Consider the following 11668-nt stretch of genomic DNA (forward strand, 5'->3'; position numbering starts at 1 on the left):
AACAATGAATTCATGAAATTCTTAGGCAAATGGATGGAGCTAGAGAACATCATACTAAGTGAGGTAACCCAGACTCAAAAGGTGAATCTTGGTATGCACTCACTAATAAGTGGATATTAACCTAGAAAACTGGAATACCCCAAACATAATCCACACATCAAATGAGGTACAAGAAGAAAGGAGGAGTGGCCCCTTGTTCTGGAAAGACTCAGTGAAGCAGTATTCGGCAAAACCAGAACGGGGAAATGGGAAGGGGTGGGTGGGAGGACAGGGGGAGAGAAGAGGGCTTACGGGAATTTCGGGGAGGGGGGGCTAGAAAAGGGGAAATCATTTGAAATGTAAATAAAAAATAAAAAAAAAAGAAATTAAAAAAAATAAATGTAAGCAGGGGAAGCTTCCTTCTCACCCAGAAAAGCCTGTTCTTCACATGGACTGTTATGAAAGCCTGCTGGCCAGGGAGCCTCTGCTACAATGACTCTGCAGTTATTTTAAAAATCAGTGTGGGAGGGAGAAGGAGGGAATGGACACAAGCTTGATGAATTTCCTTTCCCCACCTCCGGAGAGGAGGAAGCCTGGGCATGTTGGTGTTTATTTACACAGGGGAAAAAAAAACATTTGTAGAATAGATTAGGCTGATGGCAATGGGGGAAAAGGAAGAAAAGAAACTATTAAGTGGAAAAATATTTCCATTTATTCATAATTTTAAAGTAAAATCACACAGCACATAATAGGATAAGTTAAAATTTTAATGAGTACGTTATCATTCATTCATCTCTTTGTCGTTTCAGGTTCTTAATATATTGAGCTGAAATATCTGTGTAGCTTTTATCATCTGTGTTAAATTTAGTTTGTCAGAGTCATGATCAAGAGCAGCCTAAACTAAGCAGATTTCTTGTGATGCGACAGGCTGACTCCATGACAGGCTTCAAATTAGCAGTTCAGGAGACTAGGCCTAAAAACCGAGGCTTTCGGCAGCTGGTCAGAAACTGCTGCACTACCAGGCCAGATGCTAGGACAATGGGTCAGCAGTTTCCACTTAGCCCCACACCCCAGTTATGGAATGTCCTTAGAGATTCCTTAGAGTAAGACAAAGCCCACCTACTCCGGGATTCCTCAGCAATGGTCCCCAGCTTCCACACCCTGTAAGGGTTCCAGAACACCTAGAGATAGAGTAAGATAAAGCTTATCTACCCCAGAACTCAAAGTGCTTTAAATCAGGAATGCAAACTCACTTGCTTGTGTCTGTATCTTGGTAAGGGTGAGACCCCAGCATGCAATACTTCTGCAGAATTAAACACTCAGCGTCAAAAAAAAAAAAAAAAAAAAAAAAAAATGGAGCCATACTCTTTCTCAGTGATCCATCAAATGCTATCAGCATAGATGATTTTAGAACTTTAATCACCTATATAGTACTTCACTGTTAGGCTTCCATTTACAGTTTTAATGACTTACTGTTAAGATTTGTTAGATGAGTTTCTCTCAACGAGTATGAAATACAATTCCTTATATCAAAACATCTTCCAAAACACTATCTTGTATTTTTGAAATACATTTTGATTAACTGAATAGATATTTGAATATTGAAGTAGTTCATATTGATGGTTCAGTCTGGCAGTGTTCTAGAATAAAGCTACTATATTACTGTAAAGATTTTGTAGGATGGCTGTATGACATATTGCGTACTTATACTTTACCTAACATATTCTTCGATAAATGTAGCTCTGATATCTATTTTTCATTTGATTTAAAAACAAGCATTCATTATTATTATTGTTTGTTTGTTTGTTTGTTTGTTTGTTTAGGCACATCATATTTGCTCCAAGCAGCCACAACAAATATGCCGGAGAGTCATTCCCTGGGATTTATGATGCCATGTTTGATATTGAAAATAAGGCAGACGCTCACTCGGCCTGGGCAGAAGTGAAGAAACATATTTCTATTGCAGCATTCACAATTCAAGCAGCAGCAGGAACACTGACAGACGTGTTATAGGAAGGTTTCTGTCAAGTAGCTTCATCACTATAGAAGTATTGTGTGAAACTGTTGGGGAATGGGTTTCAGTCAAATGAATTTCCTGCTAAAGGTGCTGCTGAGAATCTTAAGAAAAAAAGGCATCTTTTTCTCTGATCTCTGATGATTTACAAAACCAGACAATCCTAAAACTGCCATTGTCATGACATGTTTTGTCCTTCTACCTTATTTATCTGTAAAGAGGGTGTTTTAACTCATATACATGTTCAGTGGAAGAGGAAGTAACCCCAAAGCTCACAGGCAGATGATTAGATTCACTGTAGTATATACACATAACATGCATGCACTCTTATATCAAGTAAGCTTGGTTCTTTACTTCACCAAACAACTGAAAATAAAAGGTAAATTTTCTTTGTTAGGATAAAGAAGCATCAAAGGGGAGGGTATGAACAGAACAGAAGAGCCAGAGAATGAGAGGGAGTGTTATGAAATGGTCATCTGGACATTATCAATGCACATATTAACTGTACAACTGTGTTATCTACACACAATCAAGCAAAAGATTCCAGAACAGACAGGAGATTGACTCATGATCAATTCACACCTGCAATTGAACAACTACTGGTAGTTAACAGCTGGGGGAGAAGAAGCCAGTTTTTCAGGGCTACAGCCACTGGTAAGTTGTCCAGCATTCAGTAACACACTACCACAAACAGGCAAGCAAATCTATTTAAATTCAGTGTATTTAAAAAACAAGCCATGAAAATAGTAGAAGGTGTTGGGAAGAGAGGTTTTGAGGAGAATGGGAGGGTGGTAAGAGAAGGGACACAGGGTGAATATGCTCAAAATATATTATGCACATGTAGGAAATTATCAAAGAATAAAAAATTAACCTTAGAAGAGCACATTAACTAACATAATAAGCAACAGCTAAGTTTGATCACAAGAAGCAATGATCACACTATTCTTCCATTCTGATTAACAAGACAGTGATGTAATGAGTATGGAGCGCTAGACAAACACAAAGTTTGCTGAACCCCATACTATGTGCATGAGACAGGGTAGAAAGACAAGGACAAGGCAACGTGGAAAAGAAAGGAAGCCCTTCATGTCAGAGTCTGAAGTCTTGACGGATTACACACTAACAATGTTTGCTCTTAAGATTGCCACATGGATTTTTTTTTTATAGAGAGATATTTTAATTAACAATGTTAAAATGGTATTAAGACATGCTTAAATGTAGGATGAGAATAAATGGCTTTTGAGTTTGGGTTTATTCCTTTCCCGCTTATAAACCTGTAATATTTCCAGGATTTCACAAGACAATAATAAACTGCAGTAAAAACAAATTTATTTTTGTATATAAATTTTATTGTGATTTAAAATCCTGGTGACCTATGGTTTTGTGATATCAGCTAATAATCTTGTCCAACCTACCATTGGGCAGCAACCAATAATAATTACAGAAATCAAAAGGAAAACAAGTGTTTCTTGACAACCCTCTGTACGATGTAACTTCAGAAACCATCAAAATCTTTTTTTTTCTTATTTCTTTTTTGGTTTTCTGAGACAGGGTTTCTCTGTGTAGCCCTGGCTGTCCTGGAACTCACTCTGTAGACCAGGCTGGCCTCAAACTCAGAAATCCTTCTGCATCTGCCTCCCAAGTGTTGGGATTTAAGGTGTGCAGCACCACGCTGGCTTCATCAAAACCTAATGTGGCTATCTGCTATCTGGTGAGATGCTTGTGGGCTCCTCACCCCGCAGCCTTTCCTGGCCTTGGAGTCCTCTATTTTTTCCTCTAATGTCTAGGATTTGTAGTTCAATAGGGACACTCAAACTGTTGTCCTTTTGGGAAAAGATCCATTAGGAAGGTTGAGAACCCCAGTTTCTTTTCTATTAGTTTCAGTGTGTCTGGTTTTATGTGGAGGTCCTTGATCCACTTGGACTTGAGCTTAATACAAGGAGATAAGAATGAATCAATCGATTTGCATTCTTCCTCATGCTGACCTCCAATTGAACTGGCACCATTTGTTGAAAAAGGCTATCTTTTTTCCACTGGATGGTTGTAGCTCCTTTGTCAAAGATCAAGTGACCATAGGTGTGTGGGTTCATTTCTGGGTGTTCAATTCCATTCCATTGATCTACTTGCCTGTCACTGTACCAATACTATGCAGTTTTTAAAGATAATTGCTCTGTGGTACTACTTGAGGTCGGGGATACTGATTCCCCCAGAAGTTCTTCTACTGTTGAGAATAGTTTTAGCTATCCTGGGTTGTTATTCCAGATGAATCTGAGAATTGCTTTTTCTAACTCTATGAAGAATTGAGATGGGATTTTGATGAGGATAGCACTGAATCTGTATATTGCTTTTGGCAAGATGGCTATTTTTACTATATTAATCCTGCTAATCAAAGAGCATGGAAAATATTTCCATCTTCTGAGGTCTTTGATTTCTTTCTTCAGAGACCTGAAGTTCTTGTCATACAGATCTTTCACTTGTTTGGTTAGTCACACCAAGATACTTTATACTGTTTGTGGCTATTGTGAAGGGTGTCATTTCCCTAATTTCTCTTTCAGTTTATCCTTTGAGTATAGGAAGGCTACTGATTTAATTTTATATCCAGCCACTTTGCTGAAGTTGTTTATCAGCTGTAGTTCTCTGGTAGAGGTTTTTGGGTCGCTTAAGTGTACTATCATATCATCTACAAACAGTGATAATTCTTCCTTTCCAATTTGTATCCCTTTGACCTCCTTGTGTTGTCTAATTGCTCTAGCTAGAACTTCAAGTACTATATTGAATAAGTATGGAGAGAGGGCAGTCTTGTCTAGTCCCTGATTTTAGTGGGATTGCTTCAAGTTTCTCTCCATTCAGTGTGATGTTGGCTACTGGTTTGCTGTATATTGCTTTCACTATGTTTAGGTCCGGGCCTTGAATTCCTCTTTCCAAGACCTTTCACATGAAAGGATGCTGAATTTTGTCAAAGGCTTTTTCAGCATCTAATGAAATGACCATGTGGTTTTCTTTTTCTTTGAGTTTGGTTAGTGGATTATATTGATGGATTTCTGTATTAAAGAAAAAAACAAAACAAAACAAAAGGAAGGTTGAGAACCACTGGCTTAGAGTGTGACATCCTATGCTTTATAGTTGATAAGCCCTAGGCTCAGATTTTCCTAGTGGCACAGGAGGGGGTGGGAGAAGGTTTTAATTTTTTTTTTTTTATCGTTAATGAAGCCCTTCAGAGATTTGTCACCAGAGACCCCTAATGATTAGGTGGCTTGATAAATTTCTTTGGGGGAGTGAGAATTCGAGTACTTGTCAGTTTCCTAGTCTGATTATATGCAGCTTGGTAACTCATTAGAAGTGAGGATTACATTTTTGGTTGTGAGCCTAGCCTTAGCAGCTGAGCTGCATGGAGACAGGGGTGTGGGGAGGAGGTTTGGGATATGGAACAGTCAGGGTGAATGAGGGGTGGCATGGAATAAAATATGGAGTGTAAAAAATAAATAATTAATAAAAAATAAATTAATTAAAAAAAGAAATGAGGATTATGGACTTTGTCAGCCAGCTCCCTATAGAAGGAGAGTGAGCGCTGAAGGTGGAAAGATATCACAAGACTGGCATAGCCAAGCAGCATATGTTTGGAATCTGATACCTTTGTACTAATATTTATCCTTAAATCTGTGTTAAGATCTCCCCTTAGTAAATCACATTTCTGGCTCATACTGGCTTCACCTGAGTGGAGGGAGGTCTCTGGAAGAACCACTCCAGCTGATGCAGGAGGCAGTGAGATGCTATTCCCAGCCCCACTCCTGCTGCTTACACTTTCCCACTGTCAAGTCAATGACACTACACATTTCTAAACATCAGAACTAGTATCACATCTACAGGAGATAAAGGACAAAAGTTGAAATTCATGAGAATTAGACTTGGCAGTAGCTTTCCTGGAAAACAGGGCTGGCAAACAACACCAATGACTAGCAATGTGAATTAGGGGTAGAGTCAAACCTCCAACTTACTATCCTGAATTCATTATTTTGTTAATTTTAGTAAACAGGTGATCATTAATGACAGAATAAGGGATTATGCCAGATGCACTGAGAACACCCTTAATTTCAGAGGATATACGATACTGTTAGTAAGCTAGTTTAAAATTAGAGGTTTTTGCAGCTCACCCAAGATGGGCCCTTCCATCATCATCAGATTTGAGGCAAGTGAAAATCAGTAATGTGTTAAAGTATCACAAAAGCCTCTCTTTGAGGTTTAACAAAGCACTTGAAAAGGAGGAAAACAGCTGTAACCACTAAGGATAGTTCTACTAGAAATCATGGCTCTTTTATAAACTAAATGATATTTATGCACAGGGTGTTTTGTCTGTGTGTAGGTGTCTGTACTACATGTATGCCTATTGCCCTCCGAGTCAGAGGACTGCCCTCTGGAACTGGAGTTACACAGGCAGTGGTGAGTTGCTACATGGTGTTGGGGACTGACTTCTGGTTCTCTGGAAGAGCAGTGAACTCTTCTGAGACAACCTTCTAAGATCCAAACATGTTAGTTTTAGAAATTTTTCTTTTTTTTTTTTTTAAATTCTTTCAGGTACTTTTAGAAAACTTTTTTCTTCTCCCCAAAAGATTAAGACCTGACAAGTTCCACACCTAGCTGAGAAGTGGTTGGTAATTAATGACTGCTGAAGGGGAATAGAAGATAAAGACAGTCGTAATAAAACCACTGAGACACTAACCATGATCTGGTAGACAGCTCTATACCACTGTGCACTACACAGTGACATCCCGAAGTGAACTCAGTAGGTTTAAAGGGGAAAAAGAACCAACTCCCAAACATGAAATATGAGGGAATGCTGGTGACAGAATAGAGGGAAATGAGTGAGAATGTGTGTTTATTTGATTGAAACACATTTTACACATGTACACAATTCTCAAAGGAAAAAAGGGACCTGAGTCTTATCTCTGGCTTTGGCTTTTTGGTAAAGGATAGACTTATTACTGTCTTCTTGATTAGGATTTAATAGAAATAGGCCTGTCAATTAGTGGGCATGTCAGAAAAACTCTTACATTGGGAAGCCTGTGGGGACAGACAGACAATTTATTAAGTAGTATGAAACCCTGCTCTAAGAAAATGTTTTTCCCTTGTGATGGGCTGTGCTTGTTAATGTTCTACAAATAAGAACCTATTTTACATCGCTGAAATGAATGAATGATGTTGCCTGATACATTACTATTGAATTTTGAAGCCCTGCTTCTCCTGCTGAATGTACTGACAGTTTAGAAACAAGGACACCTAAAAGAGATGTAGAACATTTTTGTCTTGATGATCACAGCCAAGGTTCTTTACATGCAGAAACCTTTAGAACTCAGTAAACTAGTCAACAAGGCCTCTTTATATCAGTATTTTTGTCAACTGCCCTTAGCAGTTCTCACTGAGAAGTATTCTACCTGACTACTTACGGCTATGATAAAGCACCCTGACAAAACTCAGAGGAACTAAGGGGCTCACTGTGGCTCACAGCTCAAGGTCAAGTTCTTTACCACTGTGAGGAAGTAGTGACAGGAGAAAAAGAGCTGGGCGCTTTGGAGCAAAAGCAAAGAGGACATATATATTGCTACTCAGTCCACTCTTATTGAGTCCAGGATCCCAGGCAGCGTCTTCTCACCTCAGCTAATGCAATGAAGATTTCTCTGAATATCTGCCCATAGGATAACACAGTCTAGGCAATCCCTCATTAAGACTCTTCTTTCTGGGTGAATCCAGGACATGACCATTGACAACTACTGCCATCACAACTACTACTACAACTGAAACCATGCTCACATTTAATGATATTCTACAATTTAAGAAAAGCAGACATAAACATCAATTTCAGTTCTGCTTGTGCATGTGATCTTCAGGATCAGTTAAGTTTAAGGACTTTGGGGGCTAAGGCCCTCCCTTATGTTAACATTGAATTGTACTTTATTCTACCTGTGATTTTGGACAAATTACACGTTTCCTTCTGAATATGAATGACAGCAATCTAACCATAACATAAATTACCACACAAAGTGTTTGATACATACTAAATAACACCTTAGTTTGCGTAAGCCTAAAATTGCTTAATTCCTAAACCTAAGTCACAATCAGCATTTCTGAAATATCCTCTAATCAACTCTTAAAGACTTCATCTACCTGAAAAAAACAAAGCAAAACATAAAGACGCCTGAGATCTGAATTCCTTCAACTTCCTTTCAATTCTGATTTTCTCTCATTTCACGGCTTTAGAAAGACTTCCCATTGTTACATTATACCTTCCTGCCTCTTTCTCCTACCTACAAATGTCTATCAAATTGATCTAAGATGTGAGTTGTGTTATTCATGTGAAAAAAAAATGGATACAAAAGAACTCAACTTTGACCTTGTGGGCATCTCACAATACATGACATATTTCAAAATAATCAAAACCTAACTTAAAAGTCCCAGTATATAAAGATGTCTGAGTAGTGGCTACGAGACGGAAATTGTTACTACCTTGATGACTCATATACTATAAACACGAATCATCATAATGTATACCATAATGACAAATTCAAGAATTTAAAAAATTGTTTTACCTCTGAACTGAAAATTATTTTGTAATCTGAGGTCTCATTTCCAGTTTCTAACTTAGTATTTAGAGTTGGGGACCAAGAATTTTCATTTCTAACGAATTTTTATTTATGGGTGATTAATCTAGTCTAGAAATAGTATTCTACCATTGGTCTAATAGGAGGAAGAGGACAACAATCTAATCCTTAGTTGTTTGGTTCTAACCACTTATTGCTAAACTAGGAATATGTTCTATGTACTCCAAATTCTGTCACTGTTTTAAATAGACCTTACATTAATGGCTAAAACAAAGCGAAGTTTGCTGCTGTTTGAATGTAGGTTCTAGCACACACGTCTCTACAAGGTATATAACACTGCTTGAATAGTAATGGAAACCATTATAATTTCTTGCATTGAGGACTCATATTTCTTTCATAGATGTTTGGAGAAACCACAGACTCTAAGAGGTGACAAATCACAAATGTTGAGTTTTTAATAGGCTATTAATCAAAACCATCCAGGCAAAATGACATAATTTTGTGAAATTATTTTCTAACATAACATCTGCCATGCCATATGTCAGTATTTTTAAAAAAGCTATTCATTCAACCGATGAGCAGCAGTAGAGTAGGTCTGGGCAGAGGCAAATACACAGACACAGGCACGGGCACAGGGATCAAATTCTGAGTGCCTGAGTCTGCAATCTATGCTCAACAGCTTAGTGATGTCAACTCTGCAAGAGTTTAACCAATGTGACGTGAATCCTTTTCCTTACTGATATTACAGGACAACATACCTTACAGGGTAGCCATGAGCAGTAAGTTCATACTCACTGATGCTCTTAAAACAATGCTAGTCCATTCTCATATAGGCCTGTCTTTAACAGCTACCGAAATATGGCAAATACTACAGCAGAAAACAGGCATTCATTAGCTGGCCAAAACAATAATAGCAAAAGTAATATGCAGGCACCAAAAAGAATGTAACAAATAATACACATACAACAGGAATATACAATGTCTTTGTTGTAAAGAGGACAGTGTCTCAACCTTTGTGAAGTTTTCCTCTTTTCATGTTTAATCATTAGTCTATATTAGGAAAATCTTTTTGAAAAGATAATTTTAAAATTTACTCATTTGAAAAATATATTCACTTAGTGAAAAAGGAGTAACAAACCACACTATTTTAATACAAAATCTTTGAATGACATGAAATGTTCAAAGATCATTAATGAAAATAAGTCTTTGGAAGCCCCTTCTTGAATTTCTTCACATCTAAAATCTCCATAAAAACTAAAAAAAAAAAAAAAAAAAAAAAAAAAAAAAGATATATACATATATATGTGCATACATATATGTATATAAGACATATACATACATGTATACACACACACATATATGTAAAAAAACTGGCAAGATAGATAGAATGCTACATACCCAATGATATAAGAAACTATCATTAATTAAAAGGCCCATGCAAGATGAGAAGAATTAATTTGTAAGAACAGAAAATAAGCAGTCAGGTAAAAACATGAACTTCTATTGATATGAAAGAAATCAAACAAACAAACCAATAAAACCTTTCTAAAAAAACAGGTTAGACTTGATAGCGCATACTTCAGAATACGGCCATAAAACAATACTGAATAATGAACATTGATTAAAGTTAAAAAAAAAAAAACCTGTAACAGATCAGTAGCAAACCAATCCTTATGTTCCATACTTCAAAAGTGGAGCTGATAAATACAAAGACAAAAATAGAACCAAGAAATGGTGTTAAAAAAATTATATATATATATATATATATATATATATATACACACATATATATACACATACCTAACTACCTGTCAGTGAATACTAGGTCTCTTAATGAGCTTTTAAAGTTTCCTGTGGGTGAATACGAGACCCAATTTCAGAGTAAGTTTTGTTTTTTAAATTATTCTGTTTGTGGGTGCTCACAAAAAATGCCAGAAGCATTACACCCTTTGAAGTCATAGGTAGTTGTTCAGTGCCCGAAGTGGGTGCTGGAAAGCTGCCTACAGAAGAATAGCAAGTGCTCTTAATTCCTCTGTACTATTATTTTTCCAGCCTCCAGGGTAATCTTTTAAAAGAGAAGGTTGAAAGCACTATCTCAGGACTCTCTCAGAACTCAAAATATTTGCAAGAATCTTTTAATGTTTCTCTTCTGATGAAGAACTAATATTAGAAAATCAAACAAATTATACAGAATAAAGACAAAAATTCATAAAATAAGGTACAAATGTCACAGCTGAATCATTGCACTGACAGTATGTTACTCCAAAAAATGTACACAATCAACCTATAAACAGCTGATTTCAGTTTATGTTTTGTTTATATCAGGAGCTTAAGTTTTATAATAGACCCTTTAAGGGTTCCACTAAAATGGTTAAAATTAAACACTCCTACTTTAAACTATTATACCAAGGTTAATGTTTTAGTTTTGTTAAAATATGTAAGATCTTAACACTGGGAGACAATATTCTTATTATTAAAAACTCCTCCACTATTTTTATAATTTCACCAATACAAAGTTACTGCAAAATAAAAGACGGATCAACTTAGGATATTACTTCCTTTGTGCAAGCAAAAGCTAGACAAGAATAACTGCATTTTAAACTTCCCAAGATAAATTGAGTTTAAAATGTGTATAAAATACATCTAAGTTTGATTGTTTTGATGCTATAAATAAAGGCATATATCTAATAGAAATAACTTCTCAAAGCTAACAAGCATTTTTAGTAACTTAATAAACTGACAGGGTAAAATATTTTCTTAAAAACACTGTCACTTTAGAGTTTAAGGCAAATTTTACTTAATTTTTATCTGAATGCCATGCAGAAGTTCTGAAACAGCAATTAAATGGTCACAAATGTAACCCCTGCACAACTATGAAAAAAAAGTTGTACAATTAAGTCTGAAGTAAGAAAACGTCACTTGCTCTAACAGTGCTAAACAAAGTTGTTGCTATTCAAAGGGAAACAAAACCACCTCAATAAGGAAGGTGATACAGATATAATTAATATTCTGAATCAAACTGTTTCAACCTCTCCTCAGGTAGTACACAAGATCTCTTTCTTTAAATGCATTCCCTTTTAAG

The 11668-nt window shown here is 36.5% G+C and overlaps 1 protein-coding gene across 1 annotated transcript in view; it reads left to right on the forward strand.

Annotated features, from left to right (window-relative positions):
* The window catches only part of Naalad2 (N-acetylated alpha-linked acidic dipeptidase 2), a 92863-nt gene extending 89539 nt beyond the window's left edge, over positions 1-3324 (forward strand). The window contains exon 19 of the mRNA XM_052189054.1: positions 1803-3324. Within this exon, the coding sequence (XP_052045014.1) occupies positions 1803-1992 (190 nt within the window). The 3' untranslated portion in view covers positions 1993-3324. The remainder of the gene's footprint in view (positions 1-1802) is intronic.
* The last annotated feature ends 8344 nt before the right edge of the window (positions 3325-11668 follow it).

The sequence above is a fragment of the Apodemus sylvaticus genome, chromosome 7 (genome assembly GCF_947179515.1).
Source record: "Apodemus sylvaticus chromosome 7, mApoSyl1.1, whole genome shotgun sequence".
Taxonomy (NCBI): Eukaryota; Metazoa; Chordata; class Mammalia; order Rodentia; family Muridae; genus Apodemus; species Apodemus sylvaticus.